The sequence below is a fragment of the Lepidochelys kempii genome, chromosome 5 (assembly GCF_965140285.1).
Source record: "Lepidochelys kempii isolate rLepKem1 chromosome 5, rLepKem1.hap1, whole genome shotgun sequence".
NCBI lineage: Eukaryota > Metazoa > Chordata > Testudines > Cheloniidae > Lepidochelys > Lepidochelys kempii.
This window is the reverse complement of record NC_136384.1, coordinates 91,184,089-91,207,198: the sequence shown is the minus strand read 5'-3', so window position 1 is coordinate 91,207,198 and position 23,110 is coordinate 91,184,089. Positions and strand designations below refer to the sequence as shown.

At 38.9% G+C, this 23,110-nt stretch overlaps 1 protein-coding gene across 8 annotated transcripts in view; it reads left to right on the top strand.

Moving 5' to 3' along the window:
• NAA35 (N-alpha-acetyltransferase 35, NatC auxiliary subunit) overlaps positions 1-23,110 on the top strand; it is a 42,169-nt gene that overhangs the window by 16,841 nt on the left and 2,218 nt on the right. For 3 of the 8 annotated variants that reach the window (XM_073345018.2, XM_073345020.2, XM_073345021.2), the window contains exons 11-21: positions 1,726-1,840; positions 6,691-6,869; positions 8,797-8,856; positions 10,817-10,923; positions 11,993-12,059; positions 12,579-12,677; positions 14,013-14,191; positions 19,167-19,303; positions 20,794-20,861; positions 21,724-21,864; positions 22,938-23,060. In XM_073345018.2, the coding sequence (XP_073201119.1) occupies positions 1,726-1,840; positions 6,691-6,869; positions 8,797-8,856; positions 10,817-10,923; positions 11,993-12,059; positions 12,579-12,677; positions 14,013-14,191; positions 19,167-19,303; positions 20,794-20,861; positions 21,724-21,864; positions 22,938-23,060 (1,275 nt within the window). The remainder of the gene's footprint in view (positions 1-1,725; positions 1,841-6,690; positions 6,870-8,796; positions 8,857-10,816; positions 10,924-11,992; positions 12,060-12,578; positions 12,678-14,012; positions 14,192-19,166; positions 19,304-20,793; positions 20,862-21,723; positions 21,865-22,937; positions 23,061-23,110) is intronic. The other 5 variants (XM_073345023.2, XM_073345022.2, XM_073345024.2 and 2 more) reach the window with 5 other exon arrangements.

Here is a 23,110-nt window from a genome sequence, read left to right as displayed (position 1 = left end):
TAGTAATTTTTTGTGGGAAATCATGATGGATTTTCCCTTTTTGAGGTTCTGAATTTCTATCCAGGCTTCATTGGTGGTTGGGAGAGGAAGGGGTCAGCGTCAGGGCTGTGCACCAGTCTACCAGCTTTAATGAGCTTGAGAATTCCGTGGGGTGGAAAAATCACCCTTTTTAGGGCTGAGAGATAGAATTGGGGTAGGCTGGATGAGACTAAGAGTTGTGTTTTTATTTCCCTCAGATTTGTCTGGTTTTGTTACTTTTTGCAGTGGAGGGAGGTAACATGCTTTTGCGTGCTCTCCTGGAGTTCCCTACTTAAGTATTTAGCTGCACCAGCTACACCCTGAACAGCATAAAAGAGCCTTAAACTTAGTGAAAATCAGGTGCAAGTATTTTAAAGATGCAGAGGAGGCTAGAGGACTTATGGAGGAAATTGCACTCTGAATTTAATTAGTGGCAGTATAAATAAGAGCGTTCGCTCTTACGTCAGGGCTGTGATAGATAGATAGATCCACAGCCAAATCCTGATTTTCAGAACTGTTATGGGTGACTGCTCACAAACTGGGCCATTCATTCACATGTGGTCAAATATTTCTCACTTTAAATTCTTCATTTAGTTCATGGTCAAGATTGATTGATTGCATTTGGGGTCTGCTTTGCAGCCTGTTTTGTAGCAGATCTGTGTTAATGCATTGTGTCAAGTATCAGAGGGGTAGCCGTGTTGCTCTGTATCCACAAAAGCATCGAGTAGTCTGGTGGAACCTTAAAGACTAACAGATTTATTTGGGCATCAACTTTAGTGGGTAAAAAACCCACTTCTTCAGATGCATGGAGTGAAAATTACAGATCGTTACAGTGTAATTTTCACTCCATGCATCTGAAGAAGTGGGTTTTCTACCCACGAAAGCTTATGCCCAAATAAATCTGTTTAATTTTTAAGGTGCCACTGGACTCTTCATTGGTCTTTAAGGCATTGTGTTTGTTAAGACAAAGCTACAGAAAGTGAATATTTATCTTGCACTGTTTTTTATTAATATCAGTTTCTGGCCTGGTTAAGTATCTATCAGACTATTTTTCTGTCTGAGTTTTTATAAGTCTCTTCTAAAACAGCATATTTAAATTTTACTTGTAAATATTTATCTTGTATCAAGGACAATTAACCCAGATTTTTTAAAACTGAGCATTTATGTTCCCAGCAAGCAGTTTAAACACATGCTCCATAGTCCTAATAAAATAGGTGTAGATCTAAAATGTCAGAACATTGTGTATTTCAGTAGATTATAAATCATTACCTTCTAATCAGCAATTTGGCATCAGGATTTTCTAACATTTTGAAGCAGTTTTATGGTACTTAAGGATCCATTAACATAGAACATTTAAGGACTCCTTATTTTCTAATGAGAGGGATATATTTCCGCAAGAGAAACTATCACTGTTGCAAGAGTGCTTCCCTTATAAGCTGACAAAACTCAGAACGTAGAGAATGTGCTTCTGACACATACTAGCTTATCAGTGAAGTCTCACTGATTAAGGGTTATCTAGAGGTTGTACAAGCGATGCATTGGATGGATACATTAAAACCTATTGGATCAAAAATGTAGTGTGTTCTTTTAAAAAAAAAAAAAAAAATCCCATATATCTGGGTTCCGATTCTTGGGAAGGTTACAGAATTTGCTTTCGTACAGACTTAGGTCACGAAGCATGTGAAAATGTTCTGTTATATTTTCCAGACAAGTGCAGTTGCAGAAGCTCAGAAACTAATGACTCAAGCAGCTGACCTGCTTTCTGCCATCCACAACTCATTACATCATGGTATCCAGGCTCAGAATGATACTACAAAAGGAGGTAAGCATCAGGATTAGTAGTTCTCTCCTGCCTGGAACGTAGTGTCCTTGTGATAGGCTGGGCCTTCTCTAGGCCACTCTCAGGCAGTTTTAGAGTCTCTTCGCCTTCCAAAGTCCTTTCCCACTTGGGAACCATACTGCAGCCTTTCCAGGTACTCTGGTGTTCCTGTAAAAATTTGGTTTGTTTATGGTGGTCTGGCATGGCTGGACACTGGGTTGAGATTTATTTTCAACCCCTACCCTGCGGTGATGAGCTTGTCCTGGATCTAAGTCGTTGTGGGCAGCGGACTCTTGTCAGCTGTTTTTTCTCTCAGCGGCTCTGTAGCAAGAATCAGCTACTTCTGAGGCACTGCTAACTATCATAGAATCCTAAAACGGTAGGACTGGAAGAGACTACAATAGGTCATCTACTCCAGTCCCCTGCACTATGACAGGAGGACTAAGTATTCTCTAGACCATTCCTGGCAGCTGTTTGTCTAACCTATTCTGAAAAACCTCCAATGATGGAGATTCCACAACCTCCATAGATAATTTGTTCCAATGCTTAAATATCCTTACAGTTAGGAAGTTTTCCTAACGTCTAACCTACGTCTCCCTTGCTACAATTTATACCCATTACTTCTTGTCCTGTCCTCAGTGGTTAAGGAGAACCATTTATCACCCTCCTCTTTATAATAACCTTTTATGTACTTGAAGACAGTTTTCATGTCCCCCGTCAGTCTTCTCTTCTCCAGACTAAACTAACTCAATTTTTTCAATCTTCCCTCATAGGTCATGTTTTCTAGACCTTTAATCATTTTTGTTGCTCTTCTCTGGACTTTCTCCAATTTGTCCACATCATTCCTGAAATGTGGCATCCAGAACTGGACACAGTACTCCAGTTGAAGCCTTATCAGGTTACATAAGAAGTCTGGCAGAGCTAGGAACTGAACCCAGATTCTCAGGTGTCCAAGCACATGCCTTGACCACAAGACTAGAACTTTCTACTTCTCTTGTAGCACAACTAAATAATTACCTGAGGGATCATGTCCCTTCCTGGTCAGATAAGCTAGATCCTCTTTGTTATGAAAGAGATGGCAGTGGCTGGTGGCATGGCATTCTCTATGAGGGCTCAGAGACTCTGGAACTAGCTCTTCCTGCTGCTCCAAGATAGCCAAATTTCCTTTCAGAGTGATAAGATGGATGAGGTAATATCTTTTACACGGCTATAGCTACACAACAAATTTCCTTTCAGGCATGGTGCAATGACATCTCTTTGGGTTTTTGGAGAGGATTGAGTGTTTGCTTCCCAAAAGGATAATAAAGTAGAAAGGAGTTTTTATAGTGGCTGGCTGAGATCCTGTTTGAATTTCTATTTTAATACTGCTGGAATTTTGTTGTACTACAAAGTATGAGTTAGGGTACCTAGAGCCCATAAGTGTTTATTATTTAAATAAATTTATTACTATATTAAATAAATCTCTGATGGAAATTTATCCAGGCCAAAATGCTGCTGTTTAAGGCAAAAGAAGGGGGCAGCATAGTATAAATTTTGGCTTTTTTTTTTTTTTTGGCGGGGGGGGTGGGAGCTTTGGCTTAAAACAAGGCCTCAACACAGATCTGCTGCCAAGAAAGACCAGATCCAATTTTTATTTTTCAAGAGAGAGAGGAAGATAAGGGTTTAAACTGTCACTAAACAAAATGTCATTTTGTTGATCCCTTCTGGTTTGTTATAATTCAGGGTGCTTAAGTAGACAAATTGTATTGCTATTTATTCCTTGGCAGAGACAAATATTCTAATAACTACAATAGCACCAGTACTAAGTAAGAAGACATCTCTTCATTTAGTGTGGGGTTGGGAAGAAATGATGGAATCCATATAGGATGTTCGTAAAATTGCAGGAAAAAACATTTTACATTTTTAATGTGTAGAAAATAAGGATTGCCATTAGTAAGATTTTAAATATCAGCTGTTTGATAAATATTTTTTCTGACCCAATTCTTAATGGATATATTTTTAAATGATGTTTCTGCTTGTGAGACAATAAGAGAAATTCACTATGGAGAGTCTTAAGGCTTGTCTATACTACCCGCTGGATCGGCAGGCAGCAATCGATCCAGTGGGATCGACCACTGAGCACTCTCCCGTCAACTCTGTACTCCACCAGAACGAGGAGCGCAAACCGAGTAGATGGGAGAGCATCAGCTGTCGACTGACCGCAGTGAAGACACTGTGTCAGAATTCAGCAGAGTAGGTCTAAGTACGTCGACTTCAGCTACGCTATTCACATAACTGAAGTTGTGTATTTTAGATTGACCCCGCACGGTAGTGTAGACAAGCTCTTTGGCTATGTCTACGCTACTGTGGTAAGTCGACCTATGCTGTACAACTCCAGCTACGTGACTAGCGTAGCTGGAGTCAACGTACCTTAGGTCGAGTTACCACGGGGTCTACACTGCTGGGGGTCAACAGGAGAAACTCACCCATTGACTTACTTCGCTCTCCAGTCGACCCCTGTACTCTACCCCCGACGAGAAGAGTAAACTGCTGTCGATTTGGCAGGTCTTCACTAGACCCACTAAATCGACCGCCGGTGGATCGATCTCAGAGCATCGATCCCAGCTGTAGTGTAGACCTGCAGTTAGACAGACTTTACCTTAGGAGATATTAGGAAAACTGTAGAAGGAATTTATTTGTAATCCCTGTAAAACTGAAGAACCTCTGGGAATAGAGTAGAAACAGTAGGACAATATAAAGTCTTTAAATATCTACACTCCCTGCTCCACTCTTCTAAAGACTTAATCCCTTGATTTTTTTTTTTTTTAACTTTCATTTGTATAAGTCAATATAGTTCATGAACTGACTAGCAATTAGTACACTATGGACATGGAAGTATAGGGTTCCTCATACTGCCAGACAACTTTGTCACGGGCAGGGGGGACCATTTGTAAAAGTGAGATGGTAGCATGGATTCCATTTAATACTAAGCCTCTCTGCTGAGCCTAATGGAAAAGGGCGCTTGTTGGGTGGTGGTTGATTGGTTTTTTGTGATGTATATTATGTCCAAAAGAAGTGGACTGAGACCAATATCTCACATTATGTAGGCCACCAAACAGTGAACAGAGGGTAATGAATGTCAGGCACTACTAATCCTGGTTAAATCTGAACCAACTATTGAACACAGTTTACGCATACTTCATTATGATATCCAGTAACTGAGACCAGAATCTCTGATTCATGTATTTCCCAAACTCAGTTTATTAAAAACTAATGCATTTTTGTTCCTTCCTGCATGTTATAAGATTGTTCTCTTAATTTATTCTAAGCAATTGATTTTTATTTTATTTTTTTACATTCATGTTGGCAAGCTGAAACACCTAAATTGTTATCTTGACCACTTACACCAGACCCGCTTCCCAAAATATGCAATAATAATTATATATTTTATGTACTTTGTTTTGCTCCTTTACTTAGTTGTCTATGCAGATATATATTGTAACTTGAATTCAACTTAAAAAAAACCACCCCAAAATCCCTTAACCATAAAGTCATATTACTTTTACAGTTCTCTGTTGAATTCTGATAGATGTCTTAGTCAGCTGTCTGAAAAGAGGAAAGGTTTGAAAACTTGTTTTTTGCCTCATGAGAGAAATGTTAATTAAATATTTAGATAATGGGAGCTTGCTAACTTTTATCTTTTTTTTTTTTTTTTTTTTTTTTTTTTTTTACAAACCATGAGATTTGAAGGAGTCTATCATATGACTCCAGCATTATAGAGACTTGCAAACATTTGCTATTTAGTAATACAAGGAGCAGATTTGCATTTCTGCCAAATGCTACTACTTAACCTGACATAGTACAAAGTAGATGATTAAATGAAGAATGTGAATCATTTGGGTTACATAAAGGTCCTGTTGTGTTCCCCTACCCATGTGAGGACACCCCTCCCTTGTATATAGGGAAATAATTGAATTTTTTCTCTTTCCCATGGACTATGACAGGGGTTAGCAGATCCAGGAGTGGGCAGACAAATCAGGACCCTGAGGATGAGTTCCTTTTATTAAGTGCACTAAAGGCAGGTCTACACTACCGCTTAAGTTGATCTAACTTACATCACTCAGGGTATGTCTTCACTACCCACTGGATCGGCGGGCAACGATCGATCCAGTGGGGATCGATTTATTGCATGTAGTCTAGACGCGATAAATTGGCCCCCGAGCGCTTTCCCATCGACTCCTGTACTCCAGCACCGCGAGAGGCGCAGGCAGAGTCGACGGGGGAGTGGCAGCAGTCTACTCACCACGGTGAAGACACTATGGTAAATCCATCTAAGTACGTCGACTTCAGCTACATTATTCACATAACTGAAGTTGCGTAACTAAGATTGATCCCCACCCCTAGTGTAGACCAAGGCTCGGTGGTGTGAAAAAGACACCCTCCTGAGTGATGCAAGTTACAGCGACCCAAGCACTGTCCACACTGGCGTTACGTGCAGCTGCGCCAATGTAGCGCTTCTGGTGTAGACCTGCTCTAAGATATGGGACGATGTTCAAACTATGCAGCTAGTTTGTAGAAAGGTAAGTACTTTTAACTTGTAAACTGCTTTTACTAGGGTGCATTTTTAATAATGAATCTTATGATAGTTGTAATAATTGAGTAATTAGTATAGTAATCTAAATATAATTCAGTTTAATTTACAAGAGAAAATTGTTCATTTTAATTTTTGGAATAGCTTCCTTTCATAACCAGCATGCCTTATGAGACACTTAATTTGGATAAATGAATGGTTTGTTTTATACTTGGAAGTTTAAAAAAAGTTCACAAAACGCAAATCACATAAAATCCTCCTTCTGTCTTTTTTTTTTTTAAAGATCATCCTATTATGATGGGTTTTGAGCCCCTTGTTAACCAGAGGTTGCTCCCTCCAACTTTTCCTCGATATGCAAAAATAATTAAAAGGGAAGAAATGGTCAACTATTTTTCGAAACTTATAGACAGAATAAAAACTGTATGTGAAGTGGTCAACTTAACTAATTTGCACTGTATACTGGTGAGTGTGAATACTGCTTATTATCTTTATGTAAATAGAGATAAGAGCTTATTATCTAGCTCTTTCAAAAAAGGAATGATTTCTATGAACAATAACAAACATATATATGAACAGAGGTTGGTTGTTTAAAACTTCAGTTTTTCCCTCCTTTGTAAAACCCTCTTAGAAGTTTGAAATTACATTTCTTCCTGCTACTTACTACTTTTCCTTTTAGCAAATATCTTTTTTTTCCCCTCTCCTATTCCTTTGCTCTCCATCTCTTGTTAAATCATAATTACAGATAATGATGGAGCACAGTAGGACTAATTAACTTGTCTTCCTGTTCTAATTGGAAAGAAAGCTGCATCTATAGCAGCAGAACACAATATAGTCCTTATAGCAAGGGTGGGCAAACTTTTTGGCCTGGGAGCCACATCTAGGTATGGAAATTGTATGGCGGGCCATGAATGCTCACGAAATTGGGGGTAAGGGTGTGGGAGGGGGTGAGGGCTCTGGGAGGGGGCCAGAAATGAGGAGTTCAGGATGTGGGAGGGGGCTCTGGGCTAGTGCGGGGGGTGGTGAGAGCTCTGGGGTGGGGATGCAGGAGGGTGATCTAGGCTGGGACCGAGGGGTTCGGAGGGCGGAAGGGGGAATAAGGGCTGGGGTGGGGGGTGAGGGCTCTGGCTGGGGGTGTGGGCTCTGGTGTGGGGCCATGGATGAGGGGTTTGGGGTACAGGAGGGGGCTCCAGGCTGGGATCAAGGGGTTCAGCGGGTGGGAGGGGGATCAGGGCTGGGGCAGGGGGTGGCCGGGGCCGGGGGCAGATGGGTGCAGTTTCCGGGTGGTGCTTACCTCAATCATCTTCCGGAAGGAGCGGCATGTCCCCTCTCCGGCTTCTACGCGGAGGTGCGGCCAGGCACCTCTGCATGCTGCCCTGTTCACAGGTGCTGCCCCCGCAGCTCCCATTGGCCAGGAACTGCAGCCAATGGGAGCTGCAGGGGGCGGGGCTTGGGGTATGGGTAGGAGCAGGAGGGGGCACATAGTGGCTGCTTTCCGGGAGCCACGTGGAGCTACAGCACGCACAGAGCAGGGCAAGCCCCCGACCCTGCTCCCTGGCAGGAGCTTGAGAGCCGGATTAAAAGTTCTGGGGGGCCAGATGTGGCCTGCGGGCCAGTTTGCCGATCTCTTCCTTACAGTATTGAAGAGGATACTGCCTTTTCTTCTATTTCTTCCCAGCAGTGAGTGAGTTAATACAATTTTTAGAATTCTGATAAGCAATATTCCATCCCAAGTTATTGCATAGATTTAAAATAAGCACTTAACTCCATGGTTAACTCCATCCCTGTTCAGAGACTTGCAAATACATGTTTAACTTTAAGCATAAATTCTATCCAGCCTAACAGAGGCTTTCCAAAATTAGGGCCTGTAAAAGTTAAGATGGGTTTAAATGTTTGGTCTACATTTTTATTTTCTGACATTTCACTGAATTACAAAAGAGGCATGGTTGCACTGGGCAGAGTTCCAAGAAAGACGACAAAGATCTTTTAAACATTATAATAACTCTTTGTATTAGACATGCTGTCTGTAATGCTAATAAACTCTTCATTTTCATAAAACAGTTGATATTTGTTGAATAGTCAGTCCTATCCTGTCATTTACACAACTCAAGTTGGAGATGACCTTAACAGTTTGATAGTGTGTGTTTTATAATTTTATCATACTGTTGGTAGTTGGAAGGAATTTTAATAATCTTTTAGTTTTATTCAATAAGATTTAGCATTTTAAAAACTCTTGTACTTTAAGACAAAATCATATATCAACTGCAAAATGTATTGTTTGTTTTTTAAGCTTATTCACACTTATTTCATATTAAAGATTTAACTCTCTTTTTTGTACATTTCAAACTGGTATATTAACCTTACTTCTCTTTCCATCCTAAATGTAAATTAGGATTTTTTCTGTGAATTTAGCGAGCAATCACCTTGTGTTCTTTCAAGATCTCTCTTACAGGCAAGTCCTAATTTATAATGAAATGTCTCTTACATTTTTATAACAGCACTAGAATAAAATAATCACTTCATTTAAGAACCTACATTATTCTTGTTTTAAATGTTCAAATTATATAGTTGATATCAACACAGTCATTAGTATGAAAGATTTAAAACAAAAATTGAACTCTTCAGATTTTTGTGTATCAAATGTTTGTTTTTTATTTTGAATAGCTGACAGTCTAAATACAGTATTGTTTTTATTTATTGTTGATTAACTTGAGCAAATGTGTTGTGAAGATGGTATGAACACGAGTTAAATCCACTTCCCTTGCAGTAAGCCAGGAGTGTGCAGACACACTTGTAAAGCCTCTCCATCTGCATCTTCCCTGTGCAGTCTCAGTGTGGGATTTAATTAGTGTAATGAGCCTCGTGCTAATCCTCCACCCGTGGCTGAATTTCACCCACAGCGTATTCCTACTGCTACGTGAAGGTTGGGAAAGAACTGAATGTGTGTAGCCTTTTCACTCCTCAGTGTTCCCTGAAATAATACTATAAGCTTTATTGACCCAGAGTAAAATACCTTCTTACAGCAGGCTTTGCTTTGAACAGGGGTATCCAGATGTCAGAACTTGATTATCTTTGATCCTGGAGCTCATGGAAAAAGAATTTTTTGTTTGTTTTTTTTGTGGGAAATTGTGAAATGCTGTTTTTTAAATTTTCCACAGAATATTTTGGTTTTTAAATGAAAAACCAAAAACCTATAAAACTCTAATTGAAAAAACAAGACTTTTCAGACTTAAAATAATTTGTGCTGAAGAAAACAAAAAATGATAATTTTTTTAAAAACCAAAGATACAAAAATTACCAAAAATGTTTTTCAATTTTCAGTTGTTCTGCAGAAAACTGGAAGATTTTGACCAAAATTAAAATTTTTCATTTTGGTCAAAAAGCCATTTTTTGTTGGAAAAACTGTTTGAGAATTTTAGATAGCTCTAAATGTCAAGCTGAGTGAGGGGAAAGAGAAGGAGGGTTCACCTCACAGTGCCACTAATTTACACTCAAATGAAATATTACTCCTCGCCTAACCTCTGGGCAGGTAAGGAGCATTGTTAGCAGGGTCCCATTTACTGCGTGAAACATCAGAGAACATATGCAACAATGACCCATGGTTAGGGGAGTGGCTGAAAGGAGGCAAGACAGCTATTACAGACCAAAGCAAATGTGAACAGCTGGGGAGGCTTGCAAGAGGCGCCTGTAACTTGGAAAACTCCTAAACTGCGTTGAAGCAGACACCTTCTTCTTATAGTGTCATAGCTCCATTCAAGTCATAACTGCACTTGTAGTTTACGTCAGCTGAGATTCTTCCTTTCTAACAGGCAAGTTCCTCAGCTGTGGAGCTCCTAAGGTGCCTACCAGCAGATCCTGCTTCACATGCACTTTAAGAGTGCTGCAGCAGGGGGATTCTGTGGTCATGGTGGGGAAAGTAAAATGGGAACCGGGCAATGGCTTCAGAGGCAAAAGAAAACGTAGCTAAATAGAAGTCATTGCAAGGCAAGTTCCTTTTCCACACCTCTCCTATTGTCTGCATTTTCTCCTGCCTTCTGGGGCACTGCTTAGCCTCTTCTCTGCCACTCCCCAACGGATCCTGGCCAGCAATCTGTGTAGCACACGTAGGAATTCATGTGTCAAACCTTCAGAATAGAGGACAACTCTATTATTAGGGCAGCTGTAGAATCAGTTTGCATGCTGGGCCTCCATGATTGTAAGCTGAGAGTGAGGTGAGCAATGCTCACTGCCCCTGTTGCCTCAGGGATGAGGACTCCCTACATGCCCGCCTATTTTGGGTCTCTTACCTACCAAACCATTTAACTTTCTGAAATAATGTAACTACTGTAGTTACTTTACAAATCGACTATTTTTAAAAAAAAGTAATTTCTAAAAATAGATGATTAACTTCAAAAAAAATCTTTTCCTTCCAGACTACATTCCTTGTGGATAACAAGAAGGTGTTTGGTACGCATCTCATACAAGATATGGTGAAAGATGCATTAAGATCTTTTGTCAGTCCTCCAGTACTTTCTCCTAAGTAAGTAGAGCAGCCTGGGTTCTGTTTATTTAAGCATCAGTACAAAATATTTCACATGCCTTTCTGTTTAAATAGAAGAACCAAAACCCCAGTTCAGTTAGATACAACTGATTATATGTTTTTCTATAAGTAGAGAATCTTAATGTTTGTGTTTGAAGAAGTCACATAAAAATTTCAGTGGTGGTTACAGTGGTGGATTAGCCACTTGGCCAACGGGACCAGTGCTCGGGGGGCCCCTGGAAAGTGATAGCGCTCTGCCCACCCAGCGCTCCTGCCAGGTAGTGGGGACGGGGCACGGGGGCTTGCCCTGCTCCACCTGCCTGGCACTCCTGCTGGGAAGTGGGGGAAGCCCCTGGGCCCCAACTCCGCTCCCCGGCAGGAGTGCTGGGTGGGGCCGGGGCAAGCCCCCTTGCTCTGAACCCATTTTCTCAGCAGGAGCGCCGGGGGAGGGAATGGCAGGAAGAAGAGGCGGGGAGGGGCCCCCACTTGCTCTGGCCCCTAATCCGCCTCTGGGTGGTTATTATAGTACTCCAGGTTCTCCATGAATTTTGTCCTGTATAAATCAGTGTCCTCCAACTCTTTCATTCTGTGTACTATTTTGTAAGAGAGACACCCCCCCTCCCCCGCTAATGGATCTGTTGTCTCCCAACTCCCTAAGTTTTGCACTGATTTGTTTCTCAAAATGTTGCATTCTGGGGCTCTCTTACTGAATCTGCACACCATAGCTGGAAAACCACTGACAGGCTAGAAACCTCTGACTGCTAGACACTGGGATTGGATGTCAGGAGATGTGGATCACTCAATAAATTGACCTATTTTGCTCATTCCTTCTAGCATCTGGCACCAGCCACTGTCAGAAGACAAGATACTGGACTAGATGGACCATTGGTCTGACCCAGTATGATGGTCATTCTTAGGTTCTTATGACGTAGATAGTACAGGTTGTCCTTTTTTTTTTTTTTTTCCCCTAACATAGCTAAAGTCAGTATCTCCTCTCTTAATTGAGTAACAGTCAGTATTTAGTGCAGTCATTGTTTCATTTGATATGGCTCTGGCTATTTCTTTATAGATGTTGTCTGTATAACAACCATCAGGCTAAGGACTACATTGATTCTTTTGTGACCCATTGTGTTCGGGTAAGTGTCAGTTGTCTTACAAAGGCCTTTAATACATATTTAGGCACTGTCAAAGGAATTCAGCTCCTGTGAAAATGAGATTGAGATACCTAACTTTAGGCCAGAATTTTTAAACCTGGATTCCTAAATTCTTAACCTTTTGGAAACGTAACTGTTGCAATTTGCAATCCCAGGACCATCGTATGTGGGACAGGTTTTGTAGTAATTTATAAAATGGGTATACATCTCCAGTAATGGAAAGTAATTTCATGTAACCTGCAAACACATACTGTTTTTCAAAAAGTGTAAATATTTATCCTTCTATCCAGTTTGGAGATGTCTGTTCAGTATCTGTGTTTGAAGAGCTTAATGTATTGAAAAACACAGCACAATGTAAAAATCTGAGAAAATGTATTTAGGCATGAATCCTTTCACACATCCTGCTTGGTTGCATATTTACTGTGGCTCAATCTTTAAATAAAAATACATCATGTGGGATACCTTTAGGTTTAAAATTCATCAGTGGTTCTTCTATTTTAGCCGTTCTGTAGTCTGATTCAAATCCATGGACACAATAGGGCTCGCCAGAGAGATAAACTGGGTCATATTCTTGAAGAATTTGCCACTCTGCAGGATGAGGTAATGTAGCAGCCAGGAGGCCAGCAGGCTTCATCCTCCTGTGTGTTTTTTCCACAATGGAATATCTTGTGTTGGGCTTCCTGTAAATGAATGAAGGTTTGTTCCCCCACCATAACCTTTAACGTCTGTTTCTTAACCTTTAAAATACTCTGCTTCTGCTCCCTGCACTTGTTAAAGCTGCCAGTGCGCACAAGGTTAACAGAGTAAAGAAGCTTGGTTCTAAGCCACTTTAAATTCAGAGCACATCTTGTTTCAAAGATGAAATGGCATCTATACAAAATGAATGTGTAATATATTAATTGCAAATCTGTGTAACAAACCTGATTTCTTAAAGTGTAAAATGTTACATAATACATAAAGTACATAAAACTTACATTTACCTCCCTGTCATCCAACATTAAAGAACACATACTTAAATCATCTATGAAACTGTTTCCGAATTGGAGGATGATTGACCTTGGTGGGAGGTTGTGTTTCACTTGTAGGAGTTGGATTTATTTTTTAAGAGATAATGAAAAACACTACTTTCCAGGCTTTGCATGTTAAGGGACAGAGCAGAGGAGTGTGGAATGGGAAGATTTTTGTAGCCTTTGTGGTGGGTCAGTGTTCCATGGGGGTGCTTAGTAGAGGGGTTTGTCAGTATTGCTCTTGAGGTGTTTCTTCCTGAGTAAACAGTTTGTTGTGTTGTTTTGTTTAGGACTATGGAGGCTCTCTGAATTGTAGTATTTCATGATAAAAAAAAATTGAAACTCTTCAGACATTTAGCCTAAAATAAAAACAATAGAAGATTCTTTATTTTTATATTATTTTGCATGCTGAAGCCATATTCTAGTGGTTTTTTTTTTTTTTTTTTTTTTTTACAACTTGGTGCTGTGGAAGTTCCCAGAAATATTGTCAATTATCTCTGATATTGTAACCTAACAAGCTGTTGCTCCTGGTCTCAGTTGCACATAGTATGTGGGTACAATACTCATGCTGGTTTGCCAAACGTTAGTAAATTTGACTATTCAATAATTAAAACCTTCAATAACATTAAATCATTTGTCAGTAAATATGACAGTGCAGTATAGAAAAATGTTTATCATCTTCTACCCCAGACAGTGAGTAAATTACATAACCCAGATTTATGTGCTTTTTGGACTGCTGAAGTCACGGTCTGTGAAAACTGATTTCCCTTGTTAATATGTAATATGGATTTATTGACCTTATTTTCATTTAGAATTTTGTGAGGGTTTTAATTGTGGTAAAACCATGAATATTGTTTCTCAGTATGTTCTCACTTTCCTGTAGCTGTGCTATTTTTACTGAACAGTTTTCTGTGTCTTTTTCTGGTAGGCAGAGAAAGTAGATGCAGCACTTCACAGTATGCTGCTGAAACAGGAACCCCAAAGGCAACATCTGGCTTGTTTGGGGACCTGGGTCCTCTACCATAATCTCCGCATCATGATACAGTATCTTCTGAGTGGCTTTGAATTGGAACTTTACAGTATGCATGAGTATTATTACATATACTGGTAAGAATACACATTATTAAAAGCTTTGGGGGGAATGTTCCCACAGAGCCCAGCCTGTAAATATATAGAACAGTGTTAGGCCAAAGTTTAAACTGGGACTTAGAACAATTCTCTCATCCCAGACTGACTGCACAAAATATTTAGTCTCACTGCATCATAAAAATTAGAGATGGGGGAAAAAACCTATTGGGCCATCTCGTCCCTTCTCCCATGTTTGTTCTCTACAATGTATTCATTAACACACTGTCCAGATCACTACTTGGCTCCTTATTTAGCTTGTTCTAATAGAACATCTCTCATGAAAGTGGTTTAGTCACATGAGAAGCAATGCTGACTGTGGCAGTAAGCATAGATTTAAAAGGAAAAAACACTACCTGCTTCTGGTTTATATTCTCTTCCCTTCCAACAATGCTAATCTCATTAGATATTTTTTTAACATTTAGACACATTGAATTGGGAGATCATTTTAAAGTGTGCTGTCTGAAAAGTGACTATTTAAAAACAACATCTTACTCCGAATGTATCCCCTGTCTATATCCAGAGCAGTACCTTCTGTTTTTAGTGAAAAAGAGAGTGTGTGTGGGTGAGGTAATATCTTTTATTGGACCAACTTATTTTAGTGAAAAAGTAAGATTGCAGTGTGCAGAAACAACATACATGCTTTTCTATTATACTCCTTCCACCTTGAACTATTTTCCATAGGAGGAGATGGCCAAAAGGAAAGAAAAATATGTTTTAAATGGCTTGTGTGTAATGGACCAATAATGCACTCATATCTTAAACTGACATTTTAATGCTATTTTTTTTTAACTCAGTTGAAAATAAATTCTAATGTATAGTACATACTGTACTGTTACCAGATGCAAGTAGTATGTAGTCCTTTGAAGAGTAAGGGAAAGTCAAATCCCTTACATCAGAGTGTTTATAAAAAGTTGCATTAGGAAAAGAGACTATAAAATACATTTTCATTAACATCAAGACTAGTATCCTGTCTTCTGATAGTGGCCAGAGCCAGATGCTTCAGGGAGAACGAACAGAATAGGACAGTTTTGAGTGATCCATCCCGTCGTCCAGTTCCAGGTTCTGGTAGTTGGAGGTTTAGGGACACTGGGAACATGGGGTTGCATCACTGACACTCTTGGCTAATAGTCATTGATGGACTTATCCTCCATGAACTTACCTAATCCTTTTTTGAACCCAGTTATACCTTTTGGCCTTCACTGCATCCCCTGACAATTAGTTTCACAGGTTGACACTGCATTGTGCTACTTCGTGTGTTTTATATGAAGGGGTAAATAATGCTTCCCTATTCACTTTCTCCATACCAGTCATGATTTTTTAGACCTATCATGCCCCTGCACTTAGTATTCTCTTTTCTAAGATGACCAGTCTCAGTCTCTTTAATCTCTCCTTCTATGGAAGCTGTTCCACGCTCTTATTCATTTTCATTGCCCATCTGTGTACCTTTTCCAATTCAAATATCTTTTTTGAGATGGGGTGACCAGAACTGCATGAAGTATTCAAGCTGTGGGAGTACTATAGATTTATGTAGTGCATTATGATATTTTCTGTTTTTATTGTCAATCCCTTTCCTAATGGTTCCTGACATTGTTAGCTTTTTTGACTGCCACTGCACGTTGAGCAGAAGTTTTCAGAGAACTATCCATGATGACTCCAAGGTATTTCTTGGGTGGTAAGAGCTCATTTTGATCCCATCACGTTGTATGTACAGTTGGAATTATTTTCTCCAATGTGCATTACTTTGCACTTTATCAACATTGAATTTCATCTGCCATTTTGTTGCCCAGTTATCCAGTTTAGTGAGATCCCTCTGTAACTCTTTGCAGTCAGCTTTGGACTTCACTATCTTGAGTAATTTAGTGTCATCTGCAAATTTTGCCTCTTCACTGTTCTTCTGCCCCTTTTCCACATATTACAAATTCCAGATCTTACTGAGGGTGTGAGACAATCCTTAATTTTATAATACTACCATTGATGCCAGTCTATGAATTCGGCTACCAGGGGTAGTAAGGGCAATAAAACTGGTTCCATGTTGGAATTTCGTAATTTACTTTCAAACTAAGGCATTTGAAGAAAACATTATAGTAACTAATGAATTTGTTGCTATTTGATTTTAGTAGATTTTCCTTTAAGGACGGAAGGGACCATTAGGTTAGTCTGACCTACTGTATACCAGGCCAGTAAATTTCACCCACTTACCCCTGTATTGAGCCCCACAGCTTGTGTTTGGCTAACACATATCTTCCAGAAAGGCCTTCACTCTTGATTTGAAGATAGATTTCAATAGATGGAGATTCCATCACTTCCCTTAGTAGTTTGTTCCAGTAGTTAATAACCCTTACTGTTAAAAATGTGTGCCTTATTTCTTATTTGAACTTGTTTGGCTTTAACTTGCAGCCATTGGTTCTTGTTATGCCTTTCTCTGCTAGATTAAAGAACCCTTTTAGTGCCTGGGATTTTCTCCCCATTAAGGTACTTATACATTGTGGCAATTATGATTAGTATCCATTTGCTGATGGTCTTTTTTCTCCACTTTTAATGACTCTGTACATCTTAGTACTATAGTTTAACTATGATAAGTACCCATTCAATTTGATCTTTAAGTGAAGACCAAAAAAATATTGTGGTTTAAGAAAATAATACTCAGTTGAAGCATTCATCAGAATTCTGTCAGTAACAACATTTCTGGACTGAACTATGAATTTTTTTGAAGCCTTATGTTTATTTTTACTTTTCATGCTCTGCACTCCTAGAGCTCCTAGAGTCGTTTTCACACCACCTTTGCTATTAGTTTGAAAGAAGGCCAGAACTTTGTTCATAAGATGTAGTACCACTTTAGGAATCTCTTGCAGAATGTGTGTAATGTGTAATGGTTGAATATTAATTAATTCCTTGGCTTCCTTAAAATGATAATCCATGATTTTACTTATTAAAAATTGTAATGTTTGAAATTAGGGCTGTCAAGCAATTAAAAAAACTAATCACGATTAATCGTGCAATTAATTGTGCTGTTAATAATAGAATACCATTTATTTAAATATTTTTGGATGTTTTCTACATTTTCAAATATATTGATTTCAATTACAACACAGAATACAACGTTACAGTGCTCACTTTATTTTTTGATTACAAATATTTGCACTGTAAAAAACAAAAGTAGTATTTTTCAGTTCACCTAATACAAGTACTGTAGTGCAGTCTCTTTATCATGAAAGTTGAACTTACAAGTGTAGAATTATGTACAAAAAATAGCTACATTCAAAAATAAAACAATGGAAAACTTTAGAGCCTATGAGTCCACTCAGTCCTATTTCTTGTTCAGCCAATCGCTCAGACAAACAAGTTTGTTTACATTTGCAGGAGATAATGCTGCCTGCTTCTTGTTTACAGTGTCACTTGAAAGTGAGAACATGCATTCACATGACACTGTTGTAGCAGACGTCACAAGATATTTACGTGCCAGATGTGCTAAAGATTCATGTGTCCCTTCATGCTTCAACCACCATTCCAGAGGACATGCATCCATGGTGATGACGGGTTTTGCTCTATAACAATCCAAAGTAGTGCGGACTGACACATGTTCATTTTCATCATCTGAGTCAGATACCACCAGCAGAAGATTGATTTTCTTTTTTGGTGGTTTGGGTTCTGTAGTTTTCACATCGAAGTGTTGTTCTTTTAAGACTTTTGAAAGCGTTCTCCTCACCTCATCCCTCTCAGATTTTGGAAGGCACTTCAGATTCTTAAACCTTGGGTCAAGTGCTGTAGCTATCTTTAGAAATCTCACATTGGTACCTTCTTTGCATTTTGTCACATTTGTTCTTAAAATGAACAACATATGCTGGGTTATCATCTGAGATTGCTATAACGTGAAATATATGAGCAGGAGACATGCATTTTTTTCCCAAGGAGTTCAGTCGCAAATTTAATTAATGCATTATTTTTTTAACAAGCGTCATCAGCATGGAAGCATGTCCTCTGGAATGGTGGCCGAAGCATGAAGGGGCATACAAATATTTAGCATATCTGGCCCATAAATACCTTGCAATGATGGCTACAAAATTGCCATGCGAATGCCTGTTCTCACTTTCAGGTAACATAAATAAGAAGCGGGCAGCATTATCTCCCATAAATGTAAACAAACTTGTTTGTCTGAGTAATTGGCTGAACAAGAAGTAGGACTGAGTGGACGTATAGGCTCTAAAGTTTTACATTGTTTTGTTTTGGAGTGCAGTTATGTAACAAAATATATATATATTTATAAATTGCACTTTCATGATAGAGTACTTGTATGAGGTGAATTGAAAAATACTATTTCTTTTATCATTTTTACAATGCAAATATTTGTAATCAAAAATAATAATATACAGTGAGCACTGTACACTTTGTATTCTGTTTTGTAATTGAAATCAATATATTTGAAAATGTAGAAAAACATCCAAAAATATTTAATAAATTTCTATTGATATTCTATTGTTTAACAGTGTAATTAAAACTGTGGTATTAATGGCAATTTTTAAAATCATGATTAACTTTTTTTGTTAATCGCGTGAGTTAACTGCATTTGAAGCATTGTCAATATTTTTTAAAAAATACTAGTTTAAAAAAAATTTAAAAGGGACTCCTTTAAAATACGTAGTCTCTGTAATTTAATATGTACTGTTCCTAAACTCTTGGATTATTTAAGTATTAGTCTGAAGTCTTTTTAAAGATTTTTGAAATGGTTAGAAATCATCTAACTGAATACTTACACAATACCATGGCTTTGATTTAAACTAGCAAAAGAACAAAAGTCATTTTATACCATCACTGAGCTTTATGGTCAAGGAAATATCAATTGAGTATAGCCATCTGTTTTCTTCATGAAAGAAAATACACAATGTGTAATAACAGCACATGCATTATATATAGTTTGCTGTGTAGTGTGTAATAGCTGGATACTGTTTTATTGTAGGTATCTGTCTGAGTTTCTCTATGCCTGGCTGATGTCAACACTGAGCCGTGCTGATAGCTCTCAAATGGCAGAAGAGAGAATAATGGAAGAGCAGCAGAAAGGCCGTAGTAGTAAGAAAACAAAGAAAAAGAAAAAAGGTAGAATAGGTTTAGTGTTTCTTTTATTTCTCTCATACTGGCATTATACCTGGCATTATACCTCAAGTGGTATGTCTGCACTGCAATGAAAGCCCAGGTTTAGTGGGACTCAAGTCAGCTGACCCATGTTAGGGAATCCTGGGCATGAGTATCTACATTCCTAACCCATGCTCAAACCTAGGGCTTTTGCATTCACACTGCGGTGCGCAGACCCAAGTCAAAGTAAACATATCCCAGAGTCCCTAGCGCCATTCCCCTCCCCAGATGTGGCCACTCTAGCCCTAGAACCATGGTGCACTGTGGGAAGACTTTACTGCCTGCCCTGCATGTTACCAGGAAGCAGCTCGCTTTGTAAAAGGCCTCATTGTTTCACACTCCATTGCAAACCCAGGAGGCTCTCTGACAGATTGGTGATCAGAAGAGAATGGGTTAATGCTGATCTGAGCAGCTGCTGTTCACAAAGGGGTGGTGGCTTCTGTTTTCAATAGAGTGGATTGCAGATTGCTTGGATAGAGAGGGTTAAGGAAATTGTCCTATGGAATTGTGAGATACTTCTGGCTGACCCCTGGGGTCTGAATGAAGCAAGGCTACATCTACACTGCAAAGCAATAGGGCTCAAACCCTAGTCCCAACTTAACTTGAGCTCAGACCCTCCAGCCCTGCAGGGACTTGGGACCATGGGTCCAAACCCTGGGTTAGCGCAATTGCTGGGTAGATGCAATGGAAGTTCGTGCTTGAGCCCAGTGTTACAGTGCAGACATACCCAAAGAGTTACTCCTGATTCTTATAATTGTGAGGTTAGCGTTTTGTCCTTACTGTCTTCTATTAGGAAAAAAAATCGGGTTGTTGCCTGGGGCTGCATGTGAAACTTGTTTTTGATTAATTGAATATGATTTAATCCATACACCAGCACTTTCCAACTCTTTGCAAACGGAGCCTCTCTTCAGGAAGACAAAATTACCTACATCTTTCCTTTAACTGTGCCATGTTACCAGCACACTGTGGGAGAAATGTTTACTACTACTGTTCCACACTTCCAGGGGAGCATGCCTATACTTTGGAAAACACTGTCCTACAAAAAGTATAGCTTTATGAAGGCAACATTTGTCTGAGTGTGAGGTGGAGTACGTATTGTCAGATCACATTTTTATTATATTCCTAAGAAGTTCTATCGGGCTCCAGTTCCGCAAGGTACGTAAGCTTGTGCTTAGCTTGGAGAATGTAAATTGTCCCATTAAAGTCCAGGACTACTCATGCGAATAAAAGTTAGGTATGTACTTAAGTACCTTGCTTAACTGGGGACCAAATAAGCATGTCTGTATGTCTTAATTTAAAAGGAGAGTTTCTGATTTTTAGAGAAGGTGACAGGAAAACCATGTGATATTTGCAATTAACTATTTTAATGAACTAGTAGTTGCAAAAAAAAGTTTGCCTGCATTTGTTCTGTATCATTATTTTGAGTGGAAAATCTTTGTATATGGAATTTACAGTTCGCCCTCTGAGCAGAGAGATCACCATGAGCCAAGCATATCAGAATATGTGTGCTGGAATGTACAAGGTAACTTATTACTGAACAGATGGTGTACATAGGCTTCAAATTTGTTGTATGGTGGTGTTAAGCATTAAAATCTCTCCCTCCCCTTTTTTTTTTGTAATCTGTGTCCAGTCTCTTCTTGGTTCTGAGAATCAAGCCCTCATTTTTGGCATGCCAAGCTCCCCTAAAGAAATTTCCTACTCTAAATAGTATTTTATCAGACACAGAATAATGCCATTTAAAATCTTCTAATGGATATGAGTAAGGATAAATAGTCTGTGCTGAAACCATTATCTTTAGGCACTGGAACTTGTTTGTAGCGCCCTCCCCTGTCTCCAAACAAGGTTGGATACCAAAAACTATAAATGATACTAGCTGAAATATAATAAAACAAGCACTAAAGGTACGTTAAAATGGAAGTACCATGTAGTGCTAAAAGAAATGTAATGCTGATTCCCTAGCCTCCCTGTTCTCTGCCCTCTGACATGTGAGTAGAGGTGAAATATTAGCTGACTCAACAGAAGTGCTTCTGATGTGGTTTGATATCTGAGTAGGCTCTTTTGTGAATCACTCCATCCTCTCTCTCAAGATTAAAAAGAGGAGGAGTTACCTTGCTAACCATTTGCTGACTTGTTTGGTGCATTATAAAGCACATGAAAAGTCCATTCTCTAGGCAGACAAATAGACAAGAGTAGAATCCAGAGACAGGAGACATACAATTAAAACCTTTTTGCATCAAATGCCTGGAAAAGTATTTTGGAATGACATTTTTTCCCATCCTGCCTGTGTGTACCATTGCTGATTCCAAGATGCGGTAGTGCTTGAGGGTTATGACAAAATGCTAAAGGTTTCACCTTGGTCTTTCTTATTCATTCCTTCCCCTTAGACGATGATAGCTTTTGACATGGATGGTAAAGTGAGAAAACCCAAATTTGAGCTTGATAGTGAGCAAGTTCGATATGAGCACAGGTTTGCTCCATTCAACAGTGTCATCACGCCACCACCAGTGCACTATCTGCAGTTCAAGGTGAACTCTTTTCAAACAATCTTAAAACATTTAGATTCAACTCTGACTTTCAATATGTTTATACATTTCTTGTAAGATCAGGCCCTGCATGTACACATACATACCTAGTGGCTGATTTTATAGTACATATTGATGCATCTCAATGTACTGAAGGACAGTATCATGCCTTTGAGTACTGTGCTATAAGTTAAAGGTATCTTTCATTTTTCTAAGTTATTATTTAAGCAAAGTAGAGAATGACAAGAGGCTGTTCACTGTATTTGCAGTAAGGAAAATGAATTGAACTTTCCTAAAATTGGACTTTTAAGCATTTTTGCCAAGTTTTGTTGCTGTTACTCTTTGTAATGTGTGCATTTGTGTGAAAAGGATATCTAATTTGACAGACTCTCAGCTAGAATAATATACATTTAGAAAAGGTAGTTTCACAGTTGAAGTATTACTACTTTGCAAACAAGCAAGGTATATGAACCAAATATGAAGGCAGTTTTGCATGTAAAATGAACATTGATAACGCAAATCAGACCATCCTTGCTTTCTGTGTGTCAACAAGACTATATCATCTTACCTATCCTTAGAATTATGCAATTTTTTTTTTTAAGGAAAAGTAACTTTTAAAAAAATCTTGTCCAACCTGTGCACATGAGCCTGTGCTTAATAACCACCTAATATTATTGCTCTTCCCCTGTCCATCTTTCCTCCTTAGTTACTCCCCACTGTTTTGCTGCGTACTTGATCGCATCACTGCTCCAAATAGATTGCAAGTTCTCCAGAGCAGGGATCATGTCGTTTATTTGTGCTCTGAGGTGTCTTAGCACAGTTTTGGTGTTCTAAAATAATAAGCTATTTAATAAAGATTACAATACATGCGATTTAACTGGTTAAAGCAAATACTAACTTGACCTCTGCTATTTAGTGGTGTTAATATTTTAACCAGTACTCAGTTTGACTTAAGGAAAAACTGGTTTTAATTAAATACTCTGACTGCTTTTGATAAGGATCAGAAAACAATGTAGAAAGGTTTATGTGCTGTTGACTATTAGTTTTAATATATATACATATTTTGTGATATTTAGGAAATGTCTGACCTAAATAAATACAGCCCCCCTCCACAGTCCTCTGATCTCTATATGGCAGCTAGCAAACACTTCCAGCAGGCTAAAATGATACTGGAGAATATTCCTAACCCAGATCATGAGGTAAGGCTGAACTGAAATGTAGAGAAGGAGAAGTTTCTTGTTTGGAATAC